Below are 14,454 nucleotides of genomic sequence, written 5' to 3'. Positions count from 1 at the left end.
GGGCGGGCGGCGGCGGGCGGGGCGGGGCGCGGCGGCACCCCCGGCCCCCGGCGGGGCTCCCGCTGCCGCGGCGGCATCCGCGGGCACCCGCCGCGCGCTGCACCGCGCCGGGCGCGGCGCATGCTGGGCCGGAGTGCGGCGGGGCGCGGGGCACGCCGGGGAATGCAGTCCCGGCCGTGCGGTGCCCGCAGCCGCCGAGCCCTGAGCGCAGGCCGGGACGGCGATGAGCGCCGCCGCCGCCGCCAAGGTACGCGGCGCTGGCTCCGCGCTCTCCCCGCGGGCGGGAGGGGAGCGGGGGGGCGATGGACGGCCGGTGGGAGCGGGGCTTGGGGCGGCGGCTCTCCGCCTTCGGCCGGCCCGGGCCTCGCTCGGTTCGGCCTCGTCGCCGGTTGTGGCTTGTGGTGTCCCGGGAAGGCCGGGACGGCGGGTCCCGGGAGGAGCGCGCCCCCGCCGCCCCGGCCGGCACCCGTGTGTCTGTCGCAGTGGAAAGCAAGGAATTTAACCCCGTGCTAAATAAAATGATTCAGTGTGCTGGTGCTTTTAGCCGTGCTCCTTACTTAGCATATTTGATTGGCGTGCACTGTTCACACCAATTGCTGCTGAAGAGTTACTGAGAATTTAGGAGCAAATCTGTTCTTTCTCCTTTCCATTTGAACCCAGCAGAGGACAAGCTGTGCCTTTCGGGCACCGAGGTGTCCCCTAGGGCAGCCCCCAAGGAGCAGTGCGTGTGTGCAGGCTGCTGGGCTTGGTGGGTCTCAGGAAAGGTGAGAGATTTGGCCTTTCCAAGTGCATCCCATATATCGCCTGGAAAGAGGTGATACCCAGAGTAGACCATACTACTCTGAAGAAGACAGAAAACGTAAGAGGTCCACATACAAAGTTAGGGGCGTTTCTTCTGTCTTTCACAACAGGGAAGTGTTTCCCAAATTTTTACTCTGGACTGGTATTTAAGCCCAAAGTTTCCTCACTGATTGCCAGAAATGAAAACAGAACCAAACCAGAACTCTCAGTAGACATCAAGCAAACTCTGTCCTCCTGCATCATCCCAGCTCAACCAGGCTAAACTGCAGGGTTTGGGGATTTTATCCCACGGGGTTGAAAATGCAGGAAATTCTTTCCTGAGACTTCCCTGGACCATACTCAGCATTTCCTCAGAGGAAATGCTGACAGTGTCGCTCTGGGATCTGTCCACTAAGGACAAAACATTTCTGTTGTCTGTAGTCTTTACCTAGCTGATTATTTTTGCCTGTGATCTGCCCTGCTGCTAGGAGCAAAACAGCATGAACTCAAGAGATCACTCCATGCCCCAGCCTCTGGAGACAGTTCCCAGCTGAACGATGGGTTGGTTTCCATGTTCTTTTTGGTGAAATCCCCAGGGCCTTGAAATTATAGAGCAATGCAATTAGCATAGCACAGTTTATTCAAAATGACAGCATAGGCTGTAAAACCCAAAAAGAACTGCAGAGAGAATCAAGAGAAATGTCTCTGCTGGCTGAGAGGCCAGAGTCCAAAATAGACATAGTGAAGGACATGAATTTCTGAGCCAAAAAATCATTAGCAAGGTCCTCAGGAAATGCAAGTAAAATTAGTATCTCATGACTGCTCTATTTTCTCTTTTGAAGCCATAGTTTCTGTTTCTTTCCCTGAAACTCACCAGGCTAGACATTTGAAAAATGAACATAGCTGATATTTCTAATGGCCTGATCCAGGGAGAATTTTAGAAAATCAGTAAATATTTTATCCACTTAAGTGTTACCAGTGTTTCCATCTCTTTCCTCCTCACTTATAAATCTGAGTAATTTAGTGAAAGACATACCTCATTTGAAGTTATTTGAGCCAAACTGTAAGAGAAGCATGAACTATACAAAGAGGATTGAAGCACAGAGATCACCAGTGTCTCTGGTTTTCTGTTGACAGACTATAATTGAGCATATCTGTGCACTCTTTTGTCTTGCTGCTAAGTCTCTGAGAAATCTTCTATGCATTTTGGGTGGGTAGAGACAGAGAGACCTATGGCGTGCCATGAGATCTGTGTAAGCAAGGAGAAACATGATTACAGGTTTATTTAGAGACATACAGGGATACCAATTTCCTGTGTGGAAAGAAAAAGCTCTGACACAAAAAAAAAGTGCAGTCTTTTATTTTACACGGAGTTGGTCTGAGGCCAGAGTAGCAGCTTTCTCCCATATCTGCAATGTAGAAAATCCCCTGTACTGGCCAATACTGGTGGGAGGGGAGCTACAGGAGCACACAATGGAATCTTCCTGCAAAGGCAGCCCATTCCCAGAGCTAGCAATCATTCCCTAGTGAAAAATAAATTCTGCATGCAGCTTTGGTTTTAATTTTTTGTTCTCCAGGGTTAGATTTCTGCATTGGCAACTGGTGACAGCTTGTGAGGCTCTCCAGACACCTTATTTATTTCTGGATGAAAAGCTATGGAAATAAGAATGGTTCCCAAATGTGCTTCCAAGCTTAAATCTTGTTAATGGTTTTGATATCAGGGCTGGGAGAGGGTGACTGCAGTGACCCAGGACTGAATCCAATTGGCTGGTTTTTGTGTCCTGGGCACAAACTGGGGGCAAAGTCCTTATTGGTTTTAAGAGAGAAGCCTTTCCCCATGCCAGCTGAGTTAAAAGGGAAAACACAGAGGTTGTTTTTATTTCGTGGAGGCAACTGCACACATTTACCATGGCATCTGAAAAGGTGAGTTTGGGCAGGGTAGAAACATCTGGGAAGGCTGCCTTAGTCTCATAGTTCAGGTAGAGATGAATTGTCTGTCTTCATGGCTTTCATCTCAAACAGCAGAAACTTTTATTGTTTGGAAAGAAATCTGGCTTTTGCCTGCATGGCTGCAAAAGCTATTTCATATCATACAAATACCCAGGTGCTTGGCACAATCAGTACAGAAATTGTTTCAGAAATTTAAGATGGCACAGAAGTTAGCAATATTGGATAGGGACAAAGAGGGAAGCTTTACAGGGACTAATTTCAAGCTCATTTCTGCATTGCTGGAAACATCAGGTGCAACTGGATAATGAGAAGGCTATTATGAGAGACAGTGATGCTACCTGTATGCCCAAATCAGGAACAGTTACTTTCAGAAAGGAGCCCACTCCTCCAAACATTGCTCTCCCCTTTGAGTCCCTGAAATGCCTTCTGCTCATGCATTCTTTTCCTTACATTCAATACCCTGGTGCTCCCAGCATATAACCTTTTATCTTTCTCTCCCCAGCCAATACTTTACAGCTATTTCCGAAGTTCCTGTTCTTGGAGAGTGCGAATCGGTAAGAACCAGTGTTCATCTCTTTTTTTTTTGTCTCAGTATTGCAGCATCCTCCCCTTCACTTGCCCAATTAATCAATCACTTATTAACAGAGAGGTCAGCAAACATGAGCCTGGAACAGTGAGGCATCTCCCCATGGGGAGGGTGGGGAAGAGAGCATCTTACCTGCAGCAGGTGGGATAGAGGGGAACAGATAAGAGGGCTTCATGATACTACCTCAGACTCTGGCCTGCCCAGGTCATGAGAGCTAAGCAGGGTTGGGAATGGTCTTGTACTGAGACTGAGACAGAAAGGTTTTAAAGCTGAGCACATGGTCCTGCCCTCTATAAGCTGAATCAGAAAGGGCTGTGCTGCAAAGAGTTGCAAAGCTTATTTTGAAAAATGCAGTGGTTTTGGCAGGACTGCTCTTTAGTACTTTGGTCCTTCGTGTGCCAGAGCACTGTGAGGGTCATTTTTCCAAATGTAGATGCTAACATTCTCCTGAGCCCATTACCAATGAAACTGGTCCCAGTGTAGCTATCTGAAGCTGTACACTCTGCTCTCCCTAGCACTGGCTCTGAAAGGAATTTCTTATGACCTGGTCCCAGTGAACCTCATTAAGGATGGAGGACAGCAGGTAAGGATAAAAATACCACTGCTCTCTCCAGGGTACTGAACTTGGGGATCATTAGGAGACTTGAGATTAGCACTAGAAAGTTCACAGACAAAGTTATTGAATTCCTCACCATTTCTTTGTAATTAATAGTTGCTTTCAGCCAGTATTCCCTGCCATGTGAGACAGGAGGAGAATATGACTGCAGGAGACTAGAGGCTTTTTCCTCTCTCAGACATTTGTGACTGGGTCCCTAAGGCTGAAGATCTTTTGCTTACCATGATACAACTAAATATATCTCGAGTACAGACTTCAAAGAAGCTGCCCCACACTTTAAACAGACTCAGCCTGTTTCAATTAGCAACAGAAGATGCAGGGAGGCAGGGATGTCCGAGAGATGCTAAAATATATTGCAGGAGGCTGAAAAGGGCCTGCAAAAGGAAGAGGTGGCTTCCCAAAAGAGATCTTCACTGAGGCCTTGCTTGGGGATCCATAGGAGGGAGTCGTGCACCTCGTGGTACCATGGGCTCAATGGGCTGGTATGGGCTAAGGAAGAGTTGGACAACTGGGACAGTAATGGTGGCACTGATGCAGTACCACTGGGCATTGCAGTGGTGCTTTATCAAGAGATAATGGGCCTTAAAAGAGTCTGGGCCAGGATGCAGTGATCCCTGAGCCCTAGTGAGAGCTTAGTAGGCTAACAGTACAGCATAATTTACTGCAAAGATTAATATTAAAGGTAGAGAGAAAAAGAAGAAGGAAAAAAAATTTGGTAACTGGGTTCTGGGAGAAGAAAACAAGGAAGAATAATTTCTTATTGCTGTAGAGTAATTTCAGATTTGTTTCCACAGTTTTCTGCTGAATTCAAAGCACTGAATCCAATGCAGCAAGTCCCAGCCTTGAAAATTGATGGCATCACCCTTTCTCAGTCGGTGAGTTATGAGTCACATCCCTGTTAACCTTTCACTCCAGCCTGCTGCCCAATCTGAATGGGATAGCTTTGTCCCATCTTTTTCCCCAGAGCTCTCACCTATACATGGGAAAAGAGGTGGCATTTATGGTCCCTCTTGGGAACAGAAATAGCACATATTCCCTGATGGGAAACTACTGTCAAGGATTAAAGTTCAATTCTCCACCTTTCACTAAGCAGTTTGTAATCTGACTTCGATGGCTGTTCCATGGTTTGCCTGAAATTACAGCTGGATGAAATTACAAGGTCACAGGCAGATGTCACAGGGGTTATTCTGTTCTTTGGGTTGGTAACAAACTGCATTCAAAAGCTGTTGCATTGTCTTGGATCAGCTCCCCTTTCCCAGGTGTCCAGGGTGTGAAGTTTTCCTCGGCTCTGCAATAACCTCCCATTATCTCTTTGTTCATTACAGCTAGCTATAATTAATTACCTAGAAGAGACACATCCTAACCCCAGGCTCCTGCCCCAAGATCCAAAGAAGAGAGCCAAAGTCAGAATGATCGCTGATCACATTGCCTCTGGCATTCAGCCACTCCAGGTACTGCCATGTCAGATCCATGCAAGTGAGAAAATCAGAAAGGATTTCTGTCTCTGAAATTCTCAGTCTCCTTACATTGTTGCCAGCCAACCAGGTGGCAGAATTTCAGACTGGTGTGCTAGCAGATAAAATCTGCTTAACCTCTGCCTGATCTAGAGATCAATGGCACCAATACTGTATTTCCAATACAGCAAATACTACAGCATCTGAGGGTTCTTTCCAGAAAGAGCTGAATCCATATGGTTTTACTGCTGAGTCTAGGATGTTTTAGGGAGAAAATAATTGAGCAGCTGAAAGGGAAGAGGCAAAGGGATAGCCTGGCAACTGTTACAGAAGGGTAGTGCCAAGAGAAGGATACAGCAGGGTGCATGATTCAGTGCAGGTGAGGTCAGGGCTGACCCAACCAAGTGAACACAGGCCAGCCTTGGCAACTGAGTTCAGACAACCCCTGAACTCAGAACTCAGGAGTCCAGCCTTGGCAACCCCTCATCTCCCCTCTCCTCCACTGGATGACACAGTGGGTAAGATCCAGCCAGCAGTAGTTATCTAACCTAGAGATTGCTTTGCCTTCACAGAACCTGAATGTCCTGAAACAAATGGGGGAGAAAAAAATGGAATGGGCTCAGAACTGTATCATGTCTGGTTTTCAAGGTACATCCCACATCCAAAATGATCAGTATTTCACGTGACCTTACAAAATGCTACACCCTGGCATTCTACTCATCTTTTTCAAGTAGAACCACAGATATGCCTAGGCTGGTGTGCTGGGGTCCTGCCTTGCTGGCAGAGACAGTGCTCTCCCTGCCCAGAGTCACTTGTCCAGGACTGGTAGCTCCGCAGAATCTCAGAGGAAAGATGTGCCCAGAACACTTCCACTGCTGCACATGGAAGAGGGGAACCTGATGCCATCCTGCACATTGCAGCAGTTGATTCATTCTGAAGCACCAGGGCTCACAGCACTTCTAAAGTACTTCATATACATAGATAGGTTTTTGTAATTGGACACCTAACAGCAAACTCCCACAGAGTTTAGCAATTAGCAGAGTATTTCTTTGCCTTTTTGAGAGAAATAAAGTGCTTTTGGTTCCCTCAAAATCCTTTCCCCCATGTCCCACAATGACAAGCCCATCTTTGTTTCCTGACAGACACAAACTGACTGAACCTTTGCATTTTTCCCCTCCCCAATCATGTATGTCTACAATAATCTCCTAGTATTTCAAGTGCATTGTCTAAAGCAGCTGAAAGCACTGTGGGTCCAAAAAAGCTGAAGAACCCTAAAGTCTCCCATAAGATTTCTGTTCCTTCTAGTTTCTCCCAAAATACTCCTTTTTCATACTCTGCTCGGGGTTAAGATGCCCTTGTCCTTAATTCCCAGTCTAGAAAGTTTTTGGTGTCCCTTTCAATTGACTCATTCCAGTGTACCACCTCTCTTAACAGCACTGGAGCAGATTCTGCAGAGCACTGCTGGACGCTACTGTGTGGGGGATGAAGTAAGTATCTGAGAGAGCCCTGTGTGCTACTGCAGGACTGAAAAGCCCAGTACCTTCCCCTAAATGAGGAAAGAAAACTAGTTGAGGAGACAAGAGTACAACCCCATCCAGTGCCTAGAATTACATGTAGTGCCTTCACCATAACAAAGAACAGCTGCATGGATGCTAGTTAGGCCATTACTGACTGGCAGAGAGTTATGGAGATGTTTACTTGTCCCTGCCTATAACCTGCTGGTGGCCAGATTCTGCAGCTGTATCTAGGATCTGGTTGGTACTAGAGGATGTGGAAAAAGATGATCTATAATTTCATCTTTATGGGATTTGGACTTCAACATGTCCTGTCATACAGACAAAGCTTGGCTCAAGAAACTTGGTTCAGTTCTTAGCTCTGCTCTATGGAACCTGTAACCAACTTGTATTTTTCTGCTCTGATCATCCAGTTTTAACATGGACAGATTTCACAGAGCTCACATGAAAGCTGTTCTGACCCTTACCAAACTAGAGGCCTTTTCCATTTATTAGTTCTGCTGCCAGGCAAAAGATCTTCCCTATAAAAGCCTTAGAAAAAAGGAAGGCTCCTGCATTATTGTGGGATGCAGAGAATTGTATAGCAGCAGCCTTATGGAGCCCTTGGTAGGCAAAGGCTACTTACAAGATCTAATGTTGGAGAATAGCATGTTCTTTGAGAGGCACCCAGGGCCTTGTGACCTGGGGAGCAGGGTGGGAGCAGCTGCCTCTGTCTGTGCAGACAGGCAGCCAGCAGCACTGCCATTAAGTCTTCCTTTCAGATTCCTTCCAAGTCTCTGAGCCTGTGTACAGAGGCCCTATCACATATCAAGTCTTGACATTGGCAGGACCTGCTTTATACTCCTGCAGCGCAAACAAGCACAATTTATTTAACTTTTTCCAGCCATGCAAACACCCCTCTCCCTCCATCACCTCCCTCTGCAGCTTGCCAGCAGATGTGTTTGCTTAGAGGTAGTTGCCATAGAAGCACAGTGTCCTTGAGGTCATAATGATCAGCTGGTAAATATAAAGCTCCCTAAAAGCTTATGGCTTCTCCTAGTAACTGCAATGAAGTTCTTTTTCTTGTACTGTTGCTGTAGTATTAATGCTGAATTAAATAATTAGATCATCATGACAACTCCTCTGTACTGGCTGATAAAATAATTCCTGTCCTGGTCTTAAAGTCTGCCACCACTGGGAAGTGTGAGGGGACAGGCTGTGAGTTATTCTAACCTCTTTTCTCTGCTATATTTGCAGGTTTCCATGGCTGATCTGTGTTTAGTGCCTCAAGTTGCCAATGCTGAAAGGTAATTTAAGGCTGAGTTTGAGATATTCTTCAACACACCTACTTATGCTGGGCTTAAGGTAGAGCTTACGTTCTGCTGCTCCTTATGCCTGTTAGAAAGTATCCCTCCTGCCTGCCCTATCCACCTCTGTTTCTTCTCTCTACAAATTTTCCTACTTTATAAATACTGTGTCTTTTGGAAGTAATGAATTGTGGTCTCTTTTAGAGGCCCTGGGGAAACCTGATCTATGGCCTTAGAAAAGCTGAGGTTGCCCACACTCCATGTTCTCTGTACCTGTTTCATTTATTCTTACACTGCACACAGGAAGAAGAGATTAATCAGACTTTAAATAAAGCCTTAAACCCATACAAGTAGGCTGCATGATTCCCAGGAAAAGCAGGGTCTTCCTACCTTGTGCTGCACATTATGTAAAAATCTGGTGAAAATCACACAATCACAGAATCATTTGGGTTGGAAGGGAATTCTGGAGGTCACCCAGTCCAATTTCCCTGCTAGAGGAAGTGGCACAGGATTGCATCCAGCTTGGTTTTGAGTATCTCTAGAGAAGGAAACTTTACAACCTCTCCAGGCACTAATTAATCTCTCTAGCATTTATTTGTGAACCTACAAGGATGAACCTTTTCTGTTAGTGTACATGCCTGTGAGATTCTCCCATACTAGGCAGGCCTATCACACTGCTCTGCACTTCTGCTCACTGCTGCACTGCCTCTCCAACTCCTAGTACTTCACAAATTCTTTTCCTTTTACAGATTCAAAGTGGACATGGGTCCATATCCCACAATAACCAGAATAAATAAAGCTCTCTTGGAGTTAGAGGCCTTCAAAACAAGCCACCCTTCCCGGCAGCCAGATACTCCTGCAGAGCTGCGAGCTTGAAGCCTTTCTGCTCATTACATCTACAAAGCTGCCATGATAAAGAAGACAACACCTACAGGCTGAGTATGACTTTAGTGCCAGTGTCTTCCCTTTCATCTGAGTGGGAAGGACAGAGGACCTGGAAATAGTGTGGATGACTTACAGGAGCTATGCCTGTGCTGGAATACGTGCAGCTACTAGTTTTTTCTATGCAGTCTATCTCCATGAAGCAGATTAAAGCAGAAGTATCCATAATGATCAGAAGTTCCCTCTGTATGGCTTTGGGCTGGGGAATGTGACCACAAACAACTGTGAGGCATTGAGTCAATTCTATATTCCCCACAGGGGCTACTTCTTCCTACCATCTACAGAAAGAGCATCAGGGAATGAGTATACACAGTGTGCTTATCCTTGGAGCTGCCTCAGAGCCACAGCACAGTCATCAGCTTCATGGATATAAACAATCAGATCTAATCTCTGCTGGAAGATAGCTTAACCCTTGTTGGGGTCTTGAAAGAGCCAAGTTGGCAGCTCTGTCACACCTTGCAATAATAAAAGCAGTCACATGGATTTTATAAAAGGTCTGCCTAGAGCAAAGCTAGGTGATGGTGCCTTAGACAGCAAGGCACAACCAGCTCTCTTCCCTACAATGAAAATTATGTTCTCTTCTTTTTCTCATCCTCAGATACTGCTCTAGGTGGTTTCCTGGCCTTCAGCTGCAGACTGTTGCCCAAGGAAATCCCACCCCAGATTCCCTCCAAACCAGAACCATGCTTGTGTTTTTACTGTAAAATAGCAGCAATAAATACCATCTCACTCATCCCAAATGAAACCAAACACCTAAGTCACCCACAAAGCTGAAAGCACCCTGGGAATTCCAGCTAAAAACCTGTAGGGCAAAAAAGGAACCCATAACCTTTGTCTGTGTTCTTGTGCAGAGTCAGCTCAGATCCCACTGAATGTTTTGGCACCTGAGCCCAGATACTGTATACAGGTACCCTAGGAAAACAATACCCATGGCATTCAGACCTTATAGACCCACAGTCTCTTGTACCAAGGTGCCATTCACCTACATACAGATACCTGGACTGCCAAGTTGCTTGGACTCATTTATTGCCATCCATGTCTGTATCTAGGCTGGTGAAGAGCCTTGCTGTTCAGGCTCATTCTGTGAATCATGCATTACCCTAGGTCCAGCTGGATCTTGAGGGTGCTGTTATAAAAGGTCCCAGCACTGTTGGAGCCCCCAAAGACCAACACCGTGTGCAGCTTCTGCTCCTCTTTGTTCTCCTTGTCCATATCCATCACGTGGGCAGGAGTCAGGTCAAGCAGTGTGTGGCCAGCTCGGGGAACAGAGCAGAGGTCATGGTGGATCACTGTGCTCCATGAAAGAGTGTCTGAAGTGGAAAGGGGATATCAATACTGACAAGCCCATTCCTAGTGCAAGGGATGACACAAATGGACTAGGCTAGGTGTTCAGAAACACCACTGCAGCCCCAGAGCTATCAAAACAGTGCAGGAGAGTCACTCACCTAGGTGGAAGACAAAGGCATCTTGCAAGGCTCCTCTGGCATTGCAGCCTCCACTGATCAGAACCTTCTGGTCCGACACAGCCAGCGCTGCATGAAAGCTGTGACCAAAGCAAAGTCAAAAGGTGACTGCAACAAAAGCTGCTGGGATGGCCTCAGTCAGCAATGGGCAGGGATTGGCAACTTGATTAGGAGGTTGGGGGCTTAAGCTGCAGGAACAAAGTTGACTTCTGCTTCTCTCTACCCTGACTTGCAGAATAACCCTAAAAGAGAGATGTTTGCATCTGCAGGTCAGGCCACAATCAGGCCTGAATAGCAATTCATTATCTCAGAAGGAGCTATCAAAACTCCTATGCTTTGCTCTGTGGGGTGAGGTAGCAGGGTAGCTAGGCTCTGCACAGATTTAGATCATTGTTCTAGTGAGCAGTTCTGTCCCTTTAGGAACAACATAGTCCTGGTACAGGAGCTTCTTCCTCTGTGTGGCACAACACCTGTCCAAGCACTGTGAAGACCAAACAGCAGGCCATACAGTTTACTAGCACACAGCAGAAACCTTACCCTAGCCTGAAAGAGAGATTTCCAGGGAGACTACGGAATATCCCTGCACACCATACAGGCACCAACAGCACAGGAACTCCTGGCCCCGCAGTGGAGAGAAGATCCACTGTATTTTGACTAGTGGAACAGAGATATGCAGCTGGGTCTGATTACAAGTACTGTTTAAACCTGGCTTCAAAGAGAAATGACAGAAGATAGCTCCTGGGTCTGCAAGAGAGTCTTACCTACGTGCAGAAGGCTGTCCTGCCAGGAGGGGGACTGATGTGTACTCCATGAAACCTGACAGACAGAGAAAAGGCAGGTGAAATGTCCAAAAACCTCAGCCTCATAACTAGACAAAAACTTAGATACTCTGTCACATCAACAGTGCCTCTGCCTTATCTGTTACCCAACTTCTTCCAAAAAAGTCATTGTTTTTCTTCTTTCCCTCCCTTATTGCCCCAGAAAGGGTTTTTTTTAACCCCTAGTTTTTCATCTCCATTGCCTAGACAGGAGTTTGTATAATGCTCTTGCTATTTTCCCATTGAGCACACCTCACTCCCAAGTACCTGTCTTGGAACAGACCTTCTCGAGGCACAGACTTTCTTACCCAAATCCAGAATGTGCATGTCACTGAGGTAGACAGAAGTCCTCTGACCCCCAAAAATCACCAGCTTGTTTTTCAATAGAGTAGCTGAATGCCTGGGCAGAGAGCAAGCAAATTAATAAAACATCTTCAGCAGGTTCCCAAAACTTCCATTTTAGCCTTGGCCTCTTCTACTGGGCTGCCACAGCTTCAGTCTACACCTGGGACAAAATCTCATCAGGATTCACAAGAGGTACTGAAAATCCCATTGCTCTAAACACAGCCCTATCTTAAAGAATACATGGTGGAGAGCAATCACCTAATATTTAAGAAATCACACTGGTGTGGGAGGGAAGATAAGTAGAGGTTTCCTGCACTATTTTGGATAGCTGGAATTAAAGCACTCTCACCCAAGCCTAGGAAGAGGCTTCTCCCCTTCTGAAATGGGCTGATACCATATTTCATGCTCTGGATTGAAGACATAGAGCATATTGCTGCAGGGTGCAACTGCCAGCGATGCCTTTCTGGGGAAAGTTCCTCCAAAAACAAAGAGCTCCTTGTTGTAGATAGTTGCACTGTGGTAGGCGAGCACTGGTATCCTCCCTTTAGCCTAGAAAGATTGAATATATTTTTGTTACAATAAGTGCATTATTTGCTGCATGACCTATAGGAAAGGGGCTCACATCATGCAATGAGTTTGACAAGTCTCAATTTTCACTTTATTGGCCCCCCTGCCAGATCTTTGCTGCACAGGCAGACACTACATTCTTTGCATTCTTTGCACCAGAATGCTCTGATAAGAAAAGGAAGTCAGCCTCCCACACCTTCCTCAGAAGATGTCAGGGAACAGAAAGATCTCATCCAGGCTTACTCTGTAAAAGCCATTTTGTGCACTTTACCAGGAAAGAGACAGTCCCATGCTGACAAGGGCTCAGAATTCTGCTGTACTCAGGGCAGTTCCTGATTTGAGAAGACTGGCTCTGCACCTCAGCAGCTGGTGCTGCCCTCAATTACACCATATAAAATGAGAGGCCATTTCCCTCCACTACTTGTACAGTACCTCCCACCATTGAGCTTAGTCAGGCAGAGCCCTCTGCAGCAGCAATTTTTTCCCATTGCTTCATTCACTGTAGGCACAGCTCCTGGTTTCTGTTCAGCATGTGGCTTTTCAACACAGCCTCCTAATACCTGTCAAACCCAGCTATGCACCTCAGACAGCCTGCACCAACAGTGGACCAAGACCACTGGACTAAGGACACATGCACCTGGACTGTCACATTCAGGCAGAACCTGCCACTCCTCCTACACTTTTGTCTTGGAAGAGATGCAGTACTCACAGCCACAAAGAGCCATTTCCAGGTGACTGTGTCCAGAATGTAAATGCTGCTGTAGTCTTTGTCCTCCCTTATGCCCCCAAAGATGTAGATCCGCTTGGTGTCAGGGTCGTAGGTGGCTGTGTGACCATGCAAGCACAATGGCATGGCATTCTGTAGCTGGAGACCCACTGGAAGCCACAAATCACTGTCTGTGGAACAACAGCAGACACAGTGTAAGAGTTCAAAAATGTCCTTGATTGCTCTAGATTTAAAGAATATGCCATAAAATCTTTACTCAAAATGTTGCTCCCTTTGCTTCCTCCTCTCCTTTGATTCAGAGCTAGAGGGAACTCATACAGAATGGTTTCTGTAAGGAATGATGGGGAATAGCAAGGTGAAAGAGAAGACCAGTGAGGTGCAGAAAGACACAAGGCACTGGAATTCTATCTCACACTTTTCCACCAGTCACCACACACAGACTGCAAACTGCACTGTTACTTTTACCCCTTAAAATTCCAACTCTTTCCAGAACTTGTACCTTAGCTCCTAGAGTGCTCTCAAGTATAATCCCAGAATCTCATAAGGCACTCTATGCTGTCAGCTCCGCCTGGTGACACGCCAGATGTGATGCCTTTGTTGTCCCCTCTATATGCACAGATGCCCAAATACCCCCTCCCATCTGCATGAGCTATCCTTGAGTCCCACTGTCCCCATTGCTTTTCACAAAGTCTAAAGTCCCCTAAAGTCCCCACCAATTTCCAGCTTCCAGAGAGCATCCCTGCAGGACTGTTGATTGACACCTTCTCCACCAATGAGAACAGCTGTCCCCGGGTCACTGAGGCACATGGCATGGCACCACCGAGGGCTGGGACTGCCTGGGGAGGGAAGAGCACAGGCCTGTGAGCAGTCAGACAGCACACCCTCAGCTGCCTCCCTTCCCTGCTGGGGAGAACAAGCCACCTGAATGACCACAGGGGGAAAAAGGTAAGACAAGGAGACAAGGGCCCCTGCTCCCTGCCCTCTGCAGGGGAGAAAGACATACCTCCCTGAGGAATATTTTCAGTTGGCTTGGGGGAATAGTTGGTGTACTTAGAGAGACCTCAGGAGCAAGGAGCAGCTGGATGTAGGATGCATTCAGGCTGCCACTTCAGACAGGCTTGGATGTCGCCATTTACTACCCCACCTCCAGAAGTGGGTGTCTCGGTTGTGCTACCCACCCTGCACCACTCCTCGTGAGGGAGGGCTACCCAGGGACAGCTCATCAGTGCCTAAGACAGAATAATCAGAAGCCTGGAGCTGCTTCCAGAGGTATTCCTTGTACTGCTCTGTTCCTCCTCCCTTCCCCTCCCAGGCCCCTGCAGTTGGCTGAGCAAGCTAAAAAAACACTTTTAAAATCGAAGTCTATTTCATATCTTACCTTTTTTCCTCAAAGAGCTATGTACCCA

General features: G+C 46.9%; 2 protein-coding genes across 6 annotated transcripts; one reads left to right on the top strand and one right to left on the bottom strand.

Annotated features, from left to right (window-relative positions):
* The first annotated feature begins 162 nt into the window (after positions 1 to 162).
* GSTZ1 (glutathione S-transferase zeta 1) lies at positions 163 to 9,299 on the top strand. 5 transcript variants are annotated; one of them, XM_063160217.1, is made up of 9 exons: positions 163 to 242; positions 3,235 to 3,284; positions 3,832 to 3,899; positions 4,727 to 4,807; positions 5,258 to 5,383; positions 5,959 to 6,034; positions 6,821 to 6,873; positions 8,137 to 8,186; positions 8,936 to 9,299. In XM_063160217.1, the coding sequence occupies exons 1-9, from the start codon at positions 163 to 165 to the stop codon at positions 9,060 to 9,062; spliced, it is 711 nt and encodes a 236-aa protein (XP_063016287.1). In that variant the 3' UTR covers positions 9,063 to 9,299. The 5 variants fall into 5 exon arrangements, with proteins under 5 accessions (XP_063016287.1, XP_063016285.1, XP_063016283.1 ...); XM_063160213.1 differs by having other exon boundaries at positions 170 to 247; positions 3,233 to 3,284; XM_063160214.1 differs by lacking the exon at positions 163 to 242 and adding an exon at positions 2,585 to 2,703 and having other exon boundaries at positions 3,233 to 3,284.
* Positions 9,300 to 10,137: 838 nt separating this feature from the next.
* On the bottom strand, positions 10,138 to 11,641 carry LOC134420252 (uncharacterized). The gene is made up of 3 exons (XM_063160218.1): positions 11,353 to 11,641; positions 10,574 to 10,671; positions 10,138 to 10,438 (listed from the first exon to the last, which is right to left on the bottom strand). The coding sequence occupies exons 1-3, from the start codon at positions 11,400 to 11,402 to the stop codon at positions 10,224 to 10,226; spliced, it is 363 nt and encodes a 120-aa protein (XP_063016288.1). The 5' UTR covers positions 11,403 to 11,641; the 3' UTR covers positions 10,138 to 10,223.
* Positions 11,642 to 14,454: the final 2,813 nt, after the last annotated feature.

This window comes from Melospiza melodia, chromosome 6, assembly GCF_035770615.1.
Source record: "Melospiza melodia melodia isolate bMelMel2 chromosome 6, bMelMel2.pri, whole genome shotgun sequence".
Classification (NCBI taxonomy): Eukaryota; Metazoa; Chordata; class Aves; order Passeriformes; family Passerellidae; genus Melospiza; species Melospiza melodia.
Note: the sequence above shows the minus strand (reverse complement) of the source record. Positions and strands in the feature narration are given on the sequence as shown.

What these genes read in the sequence shown, in the direction of transcription:
- LOC134420252 (XM_063160218.1), bottom strand. Translation starts at nt 11,402, where the DNA reads ATGGAGTACACATCAGTCCCCCTCCTGGCAGGACAGCCTTCTGCACGT. An exon ending in GGACAGCCTTCTGCACGTAG is followed by an intron (nt 10,672 to 11,352) that starts GTAAGACTCTCT and finishes CTTTGGTCACAG; the next exon opens with CTTTCATGCAGCGCTGGCTG. An exon ending in TGCCTTTGTCTTCCACCTAG is followed by an intron (nt 10,439 to 10,573) that starts GTGAGTGACTCT and finishes TTTCCACTTCAG; the next exon opens with ACACTCTTTCATGGAGCACA.
- GSTZ1 (XM_063160217.1), top strand. Translation starts at nt 163, where the DNA reads ATGCAGTCCCGGCCGTGCGGTGCCCGCAGCCGCCGAGCCCTGAGCGCA. An exon ending in GCATCACCCTTTCTCAGTCG is followed by an intron (nt 4,808 to 5,257) that starts GTGAGTTATGAG and finishes TGTTCATTACAG; the next exon opens with CTAGCTATAATTAATTACCT. An exon ending in TATCATGTCTGGTTTTCAAG is followed by an intron (nt 6,035 to 6,820) that starts GTACATCCCACA and finishes CTCTCTTAACAG; the next exon opens with CACTGGAGCAGATTCTGCAG.